General features: G+C 34.0%; 1 protein-coding gene across 1 annotated transcript in view; it reads left to right on the forward strand.

The window, feature by feature from the left end:
* Positions 1-1,202: 1,202 nt before the first annotated feature.
* Positions 1,203-18,968, forward strand: part of IL1RAPL1 (interleukin 1 receptor accessory protein like 1) — a gene marked incomplete at both ends in the record, with an annotated part of 704,116 nt that continues 686,350 nt past the window's right edge. Inside the window, one exon of the mRNA XM_082330883.1 lies at positions 1,203-1,284. Coding sequence (XP_082187009.1) covers positions 1,203-1,284 — 82 coding nt within the window. The remainder of the gene's footprint in view (positions 1,285-18,968) is intronic.

An 18,968-nucleotide genomic window follows, 5' to 3' on the forward strand; every position in this document is an offset into this window, starting at 1 on the left:
AGATTCATGCTGTCTTTTGAAATCAAAGCTTGTACTATGTGGTTCCTTTTGAGATTTTTTTTGGTTGCTGCACAGTGCTGTGATTAACAGAGGTCAATATCAAACCCCCATTGGTTTCATCTGGGTCTTTATTTATAATATTAAAGAACCATTGATCACAGCCCTGTTCTTCCCCCTATTAGATAAGAATATTTTTGCATAAAATACTATAATGAATATAGATAGCATAGATAGACTCTACTGTCTATCTTGACTAGACAGAAGATTTGGCCTCCCTTTCCGCTTTTAACACATTGAAATGTGAGATGTTAGTCCCATCCACCATTCCGAACAAAGCTGATAATCATCATGACTAGATGACACCCTCTTAGTTATATGGGGAATATATAGCAGCTGCTTCCACCAGCTGCTCATACCACTGAATCCCCAGAGGACACAAGTAATAGAAATGCAAAACTTCTATTCACATCTTAGAGGTGAAGGCTGAGCGACAACCTGTGATCCACCTCTCTCCCATCCTAATAACATTCATTTCTGATTTAGTGCAGTGTGTATGTTAGTTTGAACTTGCTTGTGGGATTTCAGCTCATCTAAAAGGAAGTTACAGGACTCTCTGCTGGTTCCTCTGGTGCGCTCTTATGTTTCCCCTTTCGCTGTTCCTAAGAAGATGACCAGATTTGGTTTTAATTAATTGTTCATTGCATTGTGAATCTTGTGCTCAATCTGTGGAATTAATAAATGGAAGCAAAACTAATGAAGGAAATTATTTTCTTTTTCCTATTGGGGGGAAATAGATTATATGATAAAAAGAAAGAACTAGATGTTATTTTGCAGGTTTAGTGAAAACATCACACTTTTTTCATAGAATAAATTTATCAAAGTTGTTTCATTCAGGATATCTGTTAGAAAGTTTTTACTGGGACCCAATGAATTTTCAATGCGTAGACAAAATTGGAACTTAAGCTCCAGGATTAACTGTAGTGTGTGCATGTGTTTGTTTTATGGTGATTTTAGTTTACATTTTTTTTTCAGGAACAATAGATCATTTTTGGTGTATTAAATTGCTCACAAACACTGTATTCAGCTTTTCCACAATGTCAGTATTATGATTAGTTACTTCAAGGCTGTTTCAGCACCAATATAAAATCACTGTTTCTTTCTTCTTTTTGGTACTCTAGGAAGCAGCCACGGAAAGACAGAAGATGAAAGCTCCTATTCCCAACTTGATTCTCTTGTATGCTACTCTAACTCAGAGCTTGAAGGTTGTGACCAAAAGGGGATCAGGTAAGTAAATCTTTATCTCTGTGGTTATGATGTGGTTTGGAAAGAAGTGCTTAATATTTGCAAGTATATACTAAGATGTTGTTATGGTGGTTTGGAACATAGTTAAGACAATTTCAAATTCTGCAGCAACAAAAGTTAGTACCTTCTATACGTTTTTAGACTAATGTGTCATGTGAACTTGATGGAAAAAACAAAAATGTTAAAATCACATATGTAATGTGAAATCAGTGTAACAATTTATCTGCTGAAGGAAAGTTATTCCCAGAACTATTTAACTTAGAGGACTTTGTTGCAGTCAGTGTTGTTAATGTGAGCTACTAGGTTTATCTGTTTGATGAATTACTAGATTTATCTGTTTGACTATATGGTGAAGAATCTCTTGGATATGAAGATCATGCAGTTTTGGTTTAGGCTACGGATTTTTGTAATACAACAAATAGAACAAGCACGTTAAATTTAATAACCATGAAAAGTGAACAGCAAAATGTGTTTTTGAAAGGGCTACGTGATACATGGTTGAAGAGTTTAATTCAGCAAAAAAAGTACAGGCAGTTTTTCAGAAACCAAGCAGAGGGTAACGTTTACCAAACATCTTTCATACTGTTACTATAGATGAATAAACTTCATATGTAAATAAAGGGAACACCTATACTGAGACAGTTGGGTGGTTTTGGGTTCATTTTTTGTCTGTCACCCCGAAATTCTAATTTTCCCATCTTTCACTTTTCATTGGATAATGAAAAAAGTTATAGGATAATGCTTCTGCAAACTATCTTGCTCTATGGCACTAATGGACACTAAATCCTTAATAGAAGTCTTAATCCCATGTTAATGGAATTAGTTAATTACGTTTGTTGTTACTAGTCATTTTCCTTTTGGCATTGGAGTGTTTTAGGTAGCTTTTGTTGTACTGTTCCAGAAGTGTGGCTCCGATTTCTTTTTGTATTTTTTTTAAATCTGTTTCCAACTGCAGTTGGTTGGTAGTTGTTGTAAACTGGTGCTTAGGGAGGACACACGTCTTTATACATTTTGGCAACAGTTTAAATCATATCTTGTATTTTCCATGTATTATATTTGTAACAACATTATCAAACTGATTATGTCTCCAATATTTTAGTGACTGGAAATGTAGATGGAGGGAAGGCAAATAAGGAGTACCACTACAAAGTAAGGTATTCCTCAACCAAGGAGGTTGAGATGAAAATATATTTGGGGTTATTTAAACTCAAGAAAACTGGAATATACAGACTGTCTGCAGAGCAAAGGAGTTGGTGGTGGGTTGATGTGTTTGTAATATGATGTTGAAGGCTAGATAGAACAACCTCACCCGGACGTATTCAAAGGATACCTATGATATCTGTTTGATTAAGATTTAATACTTGTAAGCTTTAAGTTGAGGCCCCTTAATCCAAATTTAGTATAAACATTATTGATCATCTTAGAGTAACTTTTACAATTACATCCATTTTTAAGGAATCAAAAAAATAGCCAGTCATCAGATAACTGTTACATGAATGTGTCAATAATGAGAACTTGGGTTGTCTTTGCATTTTATTTCATCATTTTTGCCTGTATCCTCTTCCTCTGATTGACCAATGCAAGGAAAAGTGGTAAATATACATTTTGATTTCTGTTTGGGAAAGTAATATAATTGCTGTCCAGCAAAAGAAAAGAACATAAAATACTGTTTAAGATGTAGAGAATATATTCTCATCCTGATGCTGTAATAAAAAGGAAAAGCTGTAGTGGAAATCTTTGGATCATACCTTAGAGTAACGTGAGGTTCTTGATGTTCTCGCGCGAGATCTGCTTGTCCTGTATATAGTTTCAATTAGCTGAATCACCAAGAGGCTGTTTGTAACACTGTATGTACAAAGGAAAAGTCTCTGATTTACTGAAATCTCAGATCCTGCTACCTTTGGTCTTGTTGTTTAGTGACTTTAGACTTGAAGAACTTCCAGAGGAGTAGGTGGAACGTAGTAACTTGTGTGATGCTGCTTGGTTTGTTTTTGTTGTTATTGTTTTTTAGGTTCCGTTTGTTTTTTTCCTCCTTTGGGTGCTTGGGAGGCCTGTTTTGCAATCCTGAAGTGTTTCTACAAAGAAAACCTTATTTACTTTAATGGAAGTTTTAGCAAAATAAGATTCACTTATCTGTGCTTTGCAAATAGAAATGGAAGTAAGAAAAAAAAAATCAACTTGGAAGAGAGAACTTTAGTTTTATGTGAACATGTTAACCAGAGGCTGAGGATGGTGAGGACATGGTTTACGTCTCTTTAGTCAGTTCTACTTGTGAGTTCACTTTGTCCTTGAAATATCGGCATGAAAGTAAAATGAATAGCAAGATAAAGATGTTGGCATATTTTTATACTTACAAGATGTTATAATTATAAATATGGAGTAGTAGTATCCACCTTTTAGAGATGTATTGCTTTTATGTACTTCCTTCTCTGCTATGAATTAAAGGAATGTATTAAAAGTAAAGTTGTTGCATTGGTATGTTAAATAGTTGTCCTAATTGTAACTTATTCCTTCTAATCCACTTTTGTTGAGCTTATTTCTAAGTAACAAACCTGAAAACACAAATCTTGTGTTCTTTATATATTTAACTTCAGTATTTTATGTTAAAAAGAGATCTATCCTTGGAAATATGTCTTTTCTATACTGTCAGTTGCGTTTTTCCTGCTAGAGTACTTCAGCTCTCTTCTTTTGTAAGTTTTTTATCAGCTGTGCTAAAAAGATAGGGATTAATAAAAGTATGAGTTTCTCCATCTGGTAGAAATACATTTCCAACCATTTCTCTGATCTGTCAAGAACATGAGAACCTACCTTCAGAAAGTCAGCGAGGATTCACAGCATGCCAAAAATGTGGAATAATTTGTAGGCTCAAATTCTGGTTTTATTTCTAAAAATGGATAACAATTCTGACCATCTATTGGCCTTCAGGACAATTAGCTATATGTGTAAACAATTAGGATCAATATGGTCTTGTCTTTGTTAGGTTAAAAAAACATTGCAAGAGAAAGCTTAGCTTGTGTTGCGTTGGATTAAATCTCTGATAATGAGAGCTGTCATTTTGCAAAGCACTTAAATGACATTACTTAAAGGCAGTCCTTGAATCTTTCTACCACTGTGTGCTGTTCATCAGTTAAATATAATAATATAGGGTATAAAGGGAAAAGTATTAATCAGATATTTATTACATTAGCAGGAAAACATGCTTTGAATTGGCTTGCTTACAGCTGTGTGACGTACCTGTTTAACGCTTTATCTTGCATGTATGATTCTGTTTCTATCTGACAGAAGATACATCTTTTTTTACAGTTAATATTTTAAATAATTTCTGTAATACAATAAGCAGTTTCAAATGACTCTTTAACATAGAATGGATTTATTTTACATTTAGAGTGTGTAATAACTGTGTGTGTTATGTAAGAATGGCTGGATGACCAGTTCCAGTAACAGTTCCATTAATAAATAAAAATGATGCAAGAAAATTCTTCCTATATCCACATATGCAAAAACTAAATTAGACTTAAGCACACCTAAACTTTTCCTGTCAATGATAGTTGAATGCACAACACCTACAAGTTGTAATGCCTTCTCAAGCAAGAAAGAAAAGATCCTTTGCCTTTAGGTTTGCTGTTCCAACCATTGACTTCAACATAGACGTAATGTTTGTTAACTGGGTGTGTTAGGTACTCAGTGAAGTCCCCATTCTTCTGGAGAGGCTTCAGAGCCTGCAACAGTAACTGCAAAGATGAACTTTGATTTGGCACATAACGGTTATCAGATATGATCTGCTAAATGGGAAGCTGACTCTTGCACTACTTGTCTTTTTGAAATATCTCAAAGAATCTTGCTTCATGAAACGATTCCTCTGTTTGTTCACCATGTCCTGCTTGATGCAAAATAAGAATAAATACTTAAAGTCTACATATTTTGATTCGTTCAGCACATGGTTTTACTGGAATTGGCTTAAACCTCAAAAGCTTACGAAATAATGCCTGGTTTTTAGACTGATGCTGAACTTCATATAAATTTACAATATACCTGAAAAGTGCATAGATTTACTTTTTGTGCAGTCCACTGAGTATCTGTTGCTCCATGCAGTCCTTGATAGTATTTTGAAAACTTTATGGTAATACATTTCTAAATGTTTTCCTTCAGTGATTTTTCCTGAAATTATCCTGTTTCATAGTTTGAACTAAATTGTAGATAGTTTTTTAGCCACGTGGTTTTACATCCTTAGAAACTTGGGTTTCTTAAAGTCTGTTCTTTTCAGGCTGAGTGGTATTTGATCACTTACTTGTGGTGAGTAGAGTTTTTGCTTATGAATTATTTAATATTCATCAAAGAGGAAGTAGGTTAGGAAAGAGAGCCTCATGCTGATCCATACAGGTTTTTTCCCTGCAACATATATGTTAAATAAAATACTTGAACACTACATTGCCATCTGGTGTTTTTTTCCAAGGGTGCTGAATAGACAAAGGAAAGAAAGGGGTTTTTTTGTTAAAAACCAAAACTGTTAAAAGGGAGAATGGGGGGCGGGGGGAAGTATGTAAAAATATTTTATTACATAAAGAGTTATGGCTTGATCAGTATAATTAGACAGTATTAGTGTAGTGGCATTTTATACACTCACATTGCCTAATAGCAATCTGGTCTTGCCTTGTATCAAAAAAGGTGAGAGCTGTTATTACTGTTGGTAGTTCTCTGTTTTTCTACACATTATTGTGCATTATGTGTTAATGAATTAATATTCTGTGTTCAGTTCTGCTATTGTGAATGGAAGTTTTCTTTTCTAGGTCAAATTTATTCTATGACGGAATAATTTAACTGGAAGGACAATCTTTCCACTAATGGGTTATTAGGATATGTATGAGATCCTTCACATCATTATGATGAGATTAAAGTCTATAGATGGATTTTACCACATAGCAGGTGATTACTTCTCTTTTGCTCTAGCTATTATGAATGAATATGGGTGGTTCTAGTTGTATGGAATATCAACATTATGAAAAAAGGAAGTAAAGAGCTTTGACATTGCAACATTTCTGAATTTTAGTTTGTTTTGTAGGAGCAAAATATGAATTTTAACTAGGTAAAAAAAAATCAAGATTTTTTTTTTTTGTTCTAAAACAAGTAGAATTCTGAGGAACAGCTGGAAATATATACTAAAAATCTCAAGTAGTTATTCTGTTTGACAAATTCAATATTGATAAAAATGATAAGCAGACATTTTTCTAAATTATGGCCCTGTATGATTTTTTATGAAGTATATTTTAGAGAATAATATCAGATGTATGAAGGATATCTCTGCACAAACAAGACAGTTTTTATTTTTAAAAAATGTTCCTTTTAATTGGAAAAGGAACACATGATCTATGCAATGTAAGCCTTAACATCAACAAAGCCAAGATTTTACACCTCATGACAAATGTCATAATGAGAAATCAACAATTTATTAAAAAAATAAAAAAAAAAATAATCCATGTAATGAAAATTCTTCACCTGTGCTATATGTAAAGGATTTATCTACAGAAGTCAAGACATTTTGATAACTTTTTTTCAGGTAGGAAGAATTTTTGAATTTAGTTTACTCCTTTGTACCTAATGATTGAATTGTCAATATTTTACAGAAAATAGTATATATATCTAGAATCCAGCTTACGTGGCAAAAACACTTTGAGAATTTGCACACAATTAAGTGCTGAGTCTTAGCAGAGGTCTGGTACCTAGTATTTGAGTATTTGTAGTTTTTATTCATTTATTTTTTATAACCCTTCTGGGTGAGACTTGGTGTCCTAAGTGTGTAGTACTACATAAATCATCCTATTCTTCTTAGTGTCTTTCCTTCAGTGGTGCCGTCCTCTTTTTCATTCTGACTGTGTTTTGATTGCCAAAGTATTTTCTTTTTGAATTCTTGTCAAAAGGTAATTACCTCATGAATGTCATATTGGATCTGATATGCACTGAATAGCAATCAGATGGTTCAAAAAATAAATAAATAGACATATATCTGTTGTTCTTTTTCATATACAATTTATAGACAGAACACTCGCATATACAGTACTCCAAGTACACTGAGCTTGGAGCAAAGCATTTACAGCAATTAAAGGATACGCTTGTAAGCCATAGGAGTTTGTGTCAATTGATATTAATGGCCCCTAGCTGTTGTTTTCACTCTGTTACAGAATGTTAGTTTTCCATTATTAATTGATGAGGCTTGTGGCTTGTTGGGTGGTTACACAGAACCTGAAATAATATTTAGAGTCTATCTATATCTGATGTACAAGATTAACTTCTATGAGCAAGGATTTTTTAAGTTGGAACAATTAAAACTACTGTTATGGCTATGAAAGCCTTTTTCGCTGTTTGGTGACAAGAAGCAAAAGTATAGTGAAAGTCAGTCCTAAGCAAAGATGTATGTACCTTTCTTATTGTGTTGGGGGGACGGGAATATTTTTGCGTCATGACCTGTTTAAGAAGTGAACATTATTTCATATGAGGATTGTTTCAAAAAACTAATTTTGAATTGGCATATAAATATGCAGCCTTGTTTGTGGTGGTAGCTGTGGGAGAGAAAGATTAGAGGAAACCTTTACAGTTAAAAACACAATGGAGATAAACAGAAATCCCTGTTGTTCATTCTCAGGCAACTTTCTTATGTCCTGATTTATTCATTTGTTCCATATTGATTTTATTAACACTAATATTCTTCTGCCTTCTATCCTAAAAATATGTTTGAGTTTACTTTTTGCACCTTTTTTGTTCTGATTTAAAGATGGTTGTTCCTCCCCATTTTAATGTGTAGTAGAAATCATTAAGATTTATTTTTAATGTTAAAACTTCTCTTCATAGTTGAAGAATGAATTAACTGGTGTAACTTCCTTGGATTTTGCCTCATTACTTTACAAGGTATACACCTTGTATAGTGTGTGTCAGTGGCAGAAGGTGTTATTTGCTTTCTTACTTGCAAATTTCTTTTAAAGACAGAAAATCTTCAACAGCAATACCCTTAAATATAGAGTAGTGAGGTCAACTGAGATGAATGATTGCTTATGCCTGCTGGGAGGGAGGTCTAGATGATCTAGAAATGTGAAGACTGTGTAAATGCTCTGCCTCCTTCAATGCTTTCACTCTGTCCTGAACTTTTGCCATCTATCTGACAGAACCATGAGGTCTCCTGGAATTACTATAGCCCACAGAAAAGTTTTACAGCTTGCTATTTCTACATGACACCAGGATGTTAAAAGAGTGATTAGTGTCCTTGAGCACCTTATTTAGGCAGTAAAAGTATCCATATCCCCATCCTGCAGCCAATTCTGGCAAAGCCATTTACACCATATGTGATATGATCCTCACCTTCTTTCTCAATTTATGAAGGAAAAAAACCACCTGATTATTGTTAGGAAAAAAGGCATGACTTGCTTCTTGTGAATCAAGGAATACTGGAAGAAAGTAGGAGTTACCAATTAACTTGTTTAGTAATATTTTGCATATTCAGGAAATTAGAGGATTCCTTTGGTATATGTTTTTGAACCTGTTTTTTTGTTTATGCCAACTGTATATAAGAATCGTGATTTTTCTTTAAAAGAATAATCCTTTACAATACTGCATGTTTCTTTAGCTGCAGAATGTTGTATATTTTGCATTGCTATGGAGTAATTTTCAATGTACAGCTTTCATTTGAAAAACCCCGAAGAATAATCTTGTTGGAATGAACGCTAGTTCTGTTAGTGAGCTTAAACAGATGCTTGGCCACAGGGATGGTTCAGCTCCAATGGTCTCTATTTTTTTAAGCTAAGCACACTGTTCAATATGTCAGATGAACAGCAATGATGCAGATTGTTTACTATAGGGGAGGTGGGGGCTATATTAGAAAGAAAGAAAGAAACACAATTCTGTGCCGCCAGAGGATTTGGGCAATAAGGAACGATTGCATTGCAAGCATAAATCCTTTGTGACACATTACTTATTTTGGAGACACTATGAAAGCAGTAACTGTTACTTGTCCTGTGAGCATTTATGAACAGGATGGCTGGCATTTTAAAAATAGTTGTATGACCTTTTGTTGTTGCTAGGATCCATACTGATACGTTTCAGAGTCCTGGGAGATGGTGAATAACACCACAGTATGTGAAAAGACTGTCTGTGCGGTAGCAAAGGGTCAATGTTTTATAGTGTGCAATACATACTAAGAAATGACTAATGATAGTAAAGGAGACAAAACAAAAGCTAAAGCCAAAAGGACAGTAATAGATATTCTTACATAGTTTGGTCATTGAGTTTAGTTGCTGTTTAGAATGACTCTCTGCTTCCACAGTCCATGTTTTCCCTGGGGAATGGTTAGTGGTTGTTTCACTGATTGACATCTGTTGGCAAATGGCCTAGAAGATGTAAAAGAACAAGTGACCTTTGATCAGAAATAGCTGTTGCAGAAGATTTATTTATTTGAGTATATGCTATCAATTTTATATAAAATAATGACTGGAGAATAAGGAGACAAAAAAACCTCAAGGAGAAGTAATGGCCATCTGATAGATTTGTCTTTTTTATTTGTGTACTCAATTGTGAAATATTATTAAAATATAGAAATAAGAGCTGTGATAATAAGTTTTTCCTATTAGAATATATTTTGTTGCTACACATAAAGCAACGTAAAATTGATGAAATCTGTCCTAGATTAAAATACTTGCTGACTTGTTCTTTCTGAAAGATGAAGGGAGAAAGTGCTATCAGTGCTGCATACACAGATATATGGGAAGCAACTTAGCATGAAAAGAGAAGGTCGTCCTTTAGATTGCAGTACTGAAATCTTCAGCCATTCTTGCTCAGACTTGTTTTTGCTGTTATGGTCTTTATTTCAAATGCAAAATGCATGTTGTCCATCATTACTTTAAGATCTATCTTTTTATCTGTTTTTCAAAACAGTTTTTTGCAATTACAAGGAGAATTATTAGACTGCTACAATGGTAAATTATGACACAGTTATGTTAGTTGAAAGATGAGTGCGCCTGTAATTTTATCGCCTTGCTCTGAACGCTTAACGCATTTCAGGAAACTATCGGGTGTAGAGATGCAAAGCAGACAATTGTGTTGAAGCAATCTGCAAATCCATTTGGAGTAGTCCACTTCCACAAATGACTCTCTTTCATCCTTGGCAAAAAGGAGCAATTTTTGTTCTCTTTTAAATCAATTTTAATTCCAATTAAAATAGTTCCAATTGATAATTCCAAATTTAATTACAGAGTCGTTTAGGTTGGAAGGGATCTCTTAAGATCATCTAGTACAACCCCCGCCTTGTTCAAGCAAAGTCAGCTACAGCAGGTTGCTCAGGACTGTGTGCAGTTGAATTAAGTGACTTCAGGACTGTTCTTTAAACATTTTTTTAAGGAATTTAGGCAAACCTTTTAGAGGCTGTATGTACATGCTGTAGTCCCTGACCCTCAATTTTGCCAGATTAGAACTTCTCAAATCATCTCTCTCATCGTGGATTGCCTCATCTCCCAGTGAAAATTGTGGCATGTTTAGGATGGTAGCTCTGAATTGCTCTAATGTGGAGTTGCAACATACCAAGAAAACACCTGGAGCTATTGTCTTGTCAGGTTCTAAAATTTGACCTACCTGTAAGCAGCGTTAGTTAAAATTACTTGGTACCTGTTCAAGATGTCCAGTTTCTTTCACAGTAAGATTATTTATTTGTTGGAAATTACAAATGTATTCAAACTCTATTGAAACATAAGCCAATAAATAAGGCATGTGTCAAGCTACATGGAAAAATGAGTGTATGTAATGTGTGTTTTACCATTCCCTTGCCACCTCACTTTTAACCATAGTTAATATCCTTGATAATACAAGAAACAGTATTTTCTTATAGGAAAAGTAATTGGCTAATACTAGGCATGCTACCTTCATGCACTTTTATATAATTCACTGTGATTTTTTTTTTAATGAGGTTTGTCATAGTGCGTAGAACAAGGACAGTGACTTGGGATATTAAAAATTGAAGAGGAGGCCATAAAGTCAACAACTTTCAAGAAAACCAGCAACATACATGGGTTGTCCAGATAAGAGCACAGCCTGAAGTAAAGCTGTTGTTAGTACTATTTTTTTTTTTTTTTAAAGTACAAGGTTGGCTTGTCTGAAACTCCAAATTTTCTGCTGAATGTCGTTGGCCATATAACCCAGAGTGAATCCGGAAGGCAAAACAGAGATACAGACAAGGAACAATGCAAAATCTATCTATATGCATGCATAGATATCCATGCTATGAAGGAAGGCTCAATTCCTTCCTAGGGATCATGGAGCCTATAGAGATGCTATTCAGCTGTTGCATAGGTGAGTGCCTGGGTGCAGCACAGCAAAGGAGAAGGGAAAACATGGAGCAATACTGTCAAACTCTGAGCCCTTTCTAATCAAACAGGCTGAGCCAAGTATGACAAGGACTCAAGCTGCCTTTTCTAGGAGTGACTAATGCATACCTCATGATTTCACAAGGGGCCTCCTGGAGGCCAGTGAATGCCTTGCTTTCATTCTGCTGACTGTGCCAGGCCACTTTAAGCACTCTGCCACAAAATCCCTTTTTCGTTATTATAGGTTTATTTTTGCCATTGGCAGTGTTTTAAATATAATTTATATTTTTATAATTTGAGAGTCAAAATCAAATTTTAAGCTTTGTATTTTTCTAGGAAATTGAATTAAGGTCAGTAACAGAACATTCTAGTTGGGTAATAAACATTTTTTGAAACAATTATTCAACAGAATTGCAAACTGGTAAAAGTTTACAAATATGTACGCATTCATCTTATAGTATGCTACTTGCTGTGAAGTTTTAGCAAAATGGGACCATTAATGGATGAAGTAGGAAGCTTAAAACAGACAGAAAGTCTGGGAAGAAATCATGGCAATCCATGTTTGTCAGAAAATGGATTTTTATTAGAATAAGTAGCTGTTACATCAAGGAGAGGAGGAACAAATTGCTTCTGGTTATTAGGAATGATAGAATAAGATGGCTTATATTTTTTAATTATAATAATTTTTCTATATATATTTGAAATGTATTCCATAAAAACCACTTGAAAATAGTTCATATGTGAGATTAGGGATAAGGAAAACATCTATTATTTCTTTTTCTCAAATTTTCAAAGAAAACAAATCCATGACATAGTTCAGTCTATTAATAAATTTTATTGATTCCCTTGAAATAGCCACCAACTGTTACTATTATTTGAACTTTTTTTTTTTACAATTCCTAGTTAAATTATCAGATGTCTGTGCAATGGCATAGAAATAATGAGATGATTTAACAAAAAATAGTTTGGACAGGGTGTCATTTAACAACCTAAAAATTTATCAGTGCAAGAGTTTACTACAACAGTACATCAAAATGCAAGAGGTCATTGCCCCCCCCCCAAACAAATAGACAAACAAACAAACAAACAAACAAACCCCACCCACTTAATCTGCTATAAAAAACGGAGGATAATTTTTAGGAGGTAATGCAGTGATTGAATTCCAGTGTGATTACACTTTTACAGTGTCTAGAGAAGCTGTTAACTCTCCTTCACAATAAGATTCTGCTAAAAAGCAGCTGTCCTTGCTGTCTTCTGACTAGTGTCATGCTATCTGTAATTGAGGGCAAACTTAAAAGAATTGAAATTTTATTGGTATTTAACTAGGTGGACTGCTTTATTCATTCATGACTTTGTTTCACTTTGTCACTGTTAAGTAATGCATGTGTAATAAACCTGCATTTCAAATTAGCTCATGCTATTCTCATACATGTACAAAGCCAGCGTGTTTTGTGTGTATGTTTGGTATTAACGACAGTTATGTTAAAATGCTGCTATTGATACCAAATCTAGAATAGGTGTTGCACTTAGGATTTACAATAGCTTATACCTACAAATGCTATTGTTTTCAGTGGGGAGAATCGGTCATTCGTTTCAAACTGTGCTTGAACAAGACCATTCAACAGAGTTGCTTTCTCACTATCAACGTATTGTGTGTTTGAAACATCTGAAATTTTCCTTTCTGGTAAGTCTAGCCATGAGATCCAAAGAAAATACTGAACTCCTGTGCTAAGTCTCCAGAATTAATAACTTTGGGGAGAGAAGAGGCTTGATTTTTTTTGTTGTTGTTGTTTTGTTTTGTTTGGTTGGTTGGTTAGTTTAAGTTGTTCTGTATGACTCAGTCTTTCACTACAAGCTAGATGAGGAAGAATTGCACACTCAATGGTACTTTAAGACTTTTTCCAAGTTCCTTTCTTCAGTATAGATACAAAAGGTGAAAGATGTAACAAGGTATGGTAGTTGCCCATCACTCAACAGCAAACTGTTAGATGTTCCTGAGCTGAGAAACTTGAGAAAGGGCTTAAAAGCTGGTTTTCTGTGCCAAGATGTATTCATCAACTTCAAGTTATTGACAATTGTGATCAACAGAGAGAAAGAGGCCTCTGTGTCCCGCACATAATTTCCTACATAGCTGTAGACAGTGCAACAACCGTCCTCAAGACATTGCTGTTGAGGATTTTATGTCCAAGTTCTGAATTCTGTCAAGCAGAACTTTGGTTTTATTTAAACTGAAAATCACAGGAATCTAGTTTTCTGATAGAGGCAGTTGCAATTGTTAGTAATATATAGAACTCTTGCAAGTGAATTACTGTGACACTGTGCCATGTAATTTTAAAAGTATCTGATTCTCTAATTTTTTGCTTGCATTAAAGCCGCTTTGTTATGCTCTGAAAACTTCACAGTTCCTTTCTTTTCCTACATGCAATTATTAGAAATAATTTAATTTAATTTATGTTTTATTAGGTTGATTTCATTAATATGTTCATTGAAAATAGCTCTTTATTTTCTTTGCCATTTGCCTGATCTTAATTTCTAGGCTGAATTTAGTATGAAGGCTTTAAATCTTGTCTCTCTCTTATGGGAAAGGTCACGCATCAAGTTCCATTACACTCTAGAGAGCAGAATAATGTGTTATGTATGCTTTATTCACAGTCCTTTGCTGCTGTGATGAATTCTCAATGATAAGTCACATGTGAGAGTAATTTCTGTTTACTTTTACTTCAGTAAAAGCAAAGGTGAACTTGCTTTTTTCTCCCCTTCTCGAAGACCTATTTCTTTCTTGCTGGGTTTTGTGGTGTGTTTGTGGTTTACTTTTGGGTTTGGATTTCTTTTTTATTATAGTTAGTTTTGGTATAAGTAATACAGTGCTGTATATTTTGTTTATTTTGGGGGGAAGTTGTAATACCTGGTGAACAAGTCTCTGTTTGACTTATAGGAGCATAATAACCTAATCTAAATATGAATAAGCAAACATAGTGTTGATAAGATAATTTCCATTTGAATGAGGTAAAAAATGGAGAAAATATTTAATCTACCACAAATTGTTTAATTTTAGTTACTGTTAAATCTGCTCTCTAATTTTATAATTTTACTGAAATAGTGGCATGACAGGTTCTTGTGTAATACATTTTTTATTTTGTACATTTTGTACTTGTGATGGTTAGTTCCACTTTGAGATACATCTTCCCTTCAAAACACATAGGAAAACAGTTGTCTTATACCTATTGATAAATTATGCATACTGTGTTGCTTTCAGTCCTGAACCTGAAGGCATGAGTAACAAAAATTTACACAGCAAGCTTTAGGACAAAAAGATAAGATATACAAACAGCAAATATTCTGAGCAAGAGAGTTCACAAAGATAAACATTTTTTTTCAGTTGTTGCTGACCTTTTAATGTTGTTTTTTGCAGACAGGATAGTAAATAATCCATTACTATTTTTTTGGCACATCTTTGGTTATTTAGCGTTTTATTTTAATAGGTGCAGACTGATTACTGTTAACCTTCTTACTTAGGTCTGTTTTTACTGCAAGTCTGATCTCTTTATTAAGATTAGTTAAGTTTTTTAAGTATAACTTAACTTCAGTAGGAACGTTTATACTTGGTTACTTAACCTGAGCAAGAGGTCCACGTTCTGACCCTGAGGATTTTTTTTCTAACACTTGTTAGGAATGTTACATTGATGCATTGTTCCCTGTTCAATGCATTCCAATTTTCAACCTAATGAAGTTGAACATCTTTCAATATTTTGAAACCTAATGAAGTTGAAAACAACTTTCAACATTCTGAAAGACTGCAACTGTGATTATACCTACTTTTAGATAAGAAAAAATAGAATACAAAAATATAAAGTTGGTTGTTTGTGGAAAACTGTACAGCTTTTAGTATTTCAGATTAAAAGGAGTTGTACGACTATATATGGTAGAGCTTACATGTTTTATACTTATGCACAGCACTTTCATTGAAATAAAAATATTAATTTTAATTAGAATCATAGAATTATAGAATGGTTTGGGTTGGAAGACACCTTCAAAGACCATCTAGGCCAACTCCTCTGCCATGGTCGGGGACATCTTTCAATAGATCAGGTTGCTCTAAGCCCCATCCAACCTGACCTTGAACACTTCCACGGAGGGAGCATCCACAACTTCTCTGGGCAACCTGTTCAGTATCTTACCATCCACATCGTAAAAAGATTCTTCTTTATGTCCAATCTAAACCTACCTTCTTTTAGTTTAAAACCATTGACCCTTAGCCCGTCACTGCAGGCCCTGGTAAAAAGTATCTTACTGTCTTTCTTATAAGCCCCCTTTAAGTATTGAAAGGCCACAAGAAGATCTCGCTGGAGCCGTCTCTTCTCCAAACTGAACAACCCCAACTCTGTCAGCCTTTCTTCATAGGAGAGGTGCTCCATCCCTCTGATCATTTTTGTGGCCCTCCTCTGGACCTGCTCCAACAGGTCCACGTCTTTCTTGTGCTAGGGACCCCAGAGCTGAACGCAGCACTCCAGGTGGGGTCTCACCAGAGCTGAATAGAGGGGGCGAATCACCTCCCTTGACGTTCTGGCCACTTTTTATTATTTTTTATTATTTTTTATTCTTTTTTATTCTTTTTTATTCTTTTTTATTCTTTTTTATTCTTTTTTATTCTTTTTTATTCTTTTTTATTCTTTTTTATTCTTTTTTATTCTTTTTTATTCTTTTTATTCATGTTCTCAATATGAGTCACAATGGTGTTAAAGAGAAAACCAACCTGATGCATAAGTAAACTATTTGAATACTCTTTGAGAAACAAGATAATGTAGTGATGCCAACTATATAGAAATATTCCCCAAAATACTAATTTTAAGTAGAATATCTCAGATTTTGAAAACATCAACAAAAGTTGCTTATAGAAGAGTAATTTATCATATAGTGAAAGAAGAGGTGATTTGTTGTATTACTGTTCTGCACAATGCATCTTTATTTTTTTGTCATGAGGGTATGATTAGACAGCATGATTTAAAGATAGGCCTGTGAGGAAATGCAGCTAGACGTGAGATACGTAACTGGCGAGGATTTCCTGTGCTACTGTTGTTAGTAGAATAATATTGAAGTGCTTTTTGACCACAATAGAAGATTTTCTTCAAATTCAGGCGGTTTTGTTGGCACAAAGATTTAGTCATGCGCTGAAGCTGGCTAAGTCAAGTAATACTTTTGATTTTTCAGATTTCTTTTGTAAGATAATTCAGGTTGGAAGAGACTTTGGAGGTCTCAAGTTTAAAGCAGGGTCAGCTCTGAGATCAGGCCATGGTTGCTCAGGGCTTTATCCATGTTAGTCTTTTAAAACCTCCAGGGACAGAACTTGCACAAATTCTCTGGGCAATTGACTCAGTTACTTTTGGACTCTTGCCTTCTGCTAGGGCTCTCCTATTACAAAATATTCTCTAATAGTTCAGAATGAACTAATGCATGAATTAAAAACTATGCCTGATGTAGACCCCCAAATACAAAAAACCCTGAAAACCCAAGAAAACATGCAAAATTGGTTAGTTGATAAAAGGCTTGATTGATAAAACTCATCTGCAGTAAAATACCAAAAAAGAATTAATATAAATAAAAACAAGTAAATTAACTTTTTCCTTAAAAAAAGCTCTATGATAATGAAACCAAAAGAGATAATTTAATAGTCAGTTAGTTCATTCTTCTGCATAATTTTTTCCATATGTATATTTTTCTTTTATCTGAGCTTTTTTCTTTCTTTTCTTTAAGGCAATTTATTGCTTCTGTTAAAGGCTAGTGGAAATCAAGTTCCTGGTGTGAATAAAAACCTGATGGACCCCTCAATTTTTTTATTTTGTTGACCTATAAAGGTATTCAATTTCATTGCAATACCTTCAAAATGTATTATATGAAATGTGGGGGGTTTAAATAAATCACAATTCTGATTTCTCTAATATATTAGTGGTTAGAGTAAGACCTTTGAAACACACTGTGTGATTGGGAAAAATTTTAGAGAATTTTCAAAAATGCTTTCAATTTCATAATTCTGTTGATCACTGGAATACATACATTCTTTTTGATTCCATGAAATGTAGCTAGCTCTGTCAATAAAACCTCTACTATCAAAAACCTGTTTTTAAGTTGATATATATCTAGCGTACTAGAATACCTCATTGAAACAATGAATGACACTAATTATTGAGTAATAAGCTTAGGTTTTCATTAGCTAGCTTACATGACTTTCTGAAAGAGAGCAATAATAAGCATCATTGTACTTTGTCCTTTGGAAAAAATCTAACCTAAATAACTACAAAATCAAAAAAATTTTTTGCATGGGATAGAACTCTTAACTTATATTACTCCTTTTAATTAGGAAATAGGTACAAAAATTCTAAATCACACAATTTTAATAATTCAAAAGGACCCATTCTTATCATCACAGGAATCCAGCAATAATGTTGGCAATAAAGTATCCAGTTATAATAAGAGCCTACAGCTATATTAACAGCATCAGTTACTATTGTTTCAGTAAAGCTTCTGTTCATAATTTTTAACAGGACAACAATACCAGTTATTGTTTTGAGAAATCCATTATAGCTCTTAATTAAATATGTAAAAAAAATTTTTTCATGTAAATTCTAGTAACTTCTAGTGATACTGTTATAGCCCTGGTCGTTTAAGGATATAGACAAGGAAATGTTTGTTAAGAAGCACAATATCTTTTATTAGATGAATGGGTGCTGTGTTGAAGAAGGTCATTTTTGTCACTGTCAGGTCATGTGGGGAAGCAGATCACCTGGAGGAGAGTGTATATAACTCAGGGATGTACTGAAAAATAAAATAAATTGTTGTTAAAGAGTTAACCCAAATTCAATGGAGACAATAATTAAGCTGGACTGTCATGAAACTATTCCATTTCTATTGGGCTTTATAATTCAAAAATAACCATGGTCAAGTTTACGATTCCTTAAGAGAACGTTATTACTGTAAGGAAGACTTTCCTGTCCCTAAGAAACAAAATTTTCCCATTCTTCAACATGCAAAAGCTTACTTACTTTGAATATTGTATAATTTATGTTATAGTTGCCTGCATCTCCTGTATATAGAGAGGGTAAGTATTTCTGAAAGTTATTTTTCTGCACATTATATTTTTGAATATCCTAGTTTTTCTAATAAAATACTGTTTCTACCTACATGCTTAGGCTTCTGTTTTCCAATATATGACTTAAAACTATAGAATTACGCAGACTGATGGAAACTGGGGGGGTGGGGTTGGTGGGGACAGAGAAGTTCCAGCATGCTTAGGGATGTTGTCTGTTTCAGATGGGATCAATGGATAATTTTTTT

This window comes from Platalea leucorodia (genome assembly GCF_965183815.1).
Source record: "Platalea leucorodia genome assembly, chromosome: 2".
In the NCBI taxonomy this organism is placed as follows: Eukaryota; Metazoa; Chordata; class Aves; order Pelecaniformes; family Threskiornithidae; genus Platalea; species Platalea leucorodia.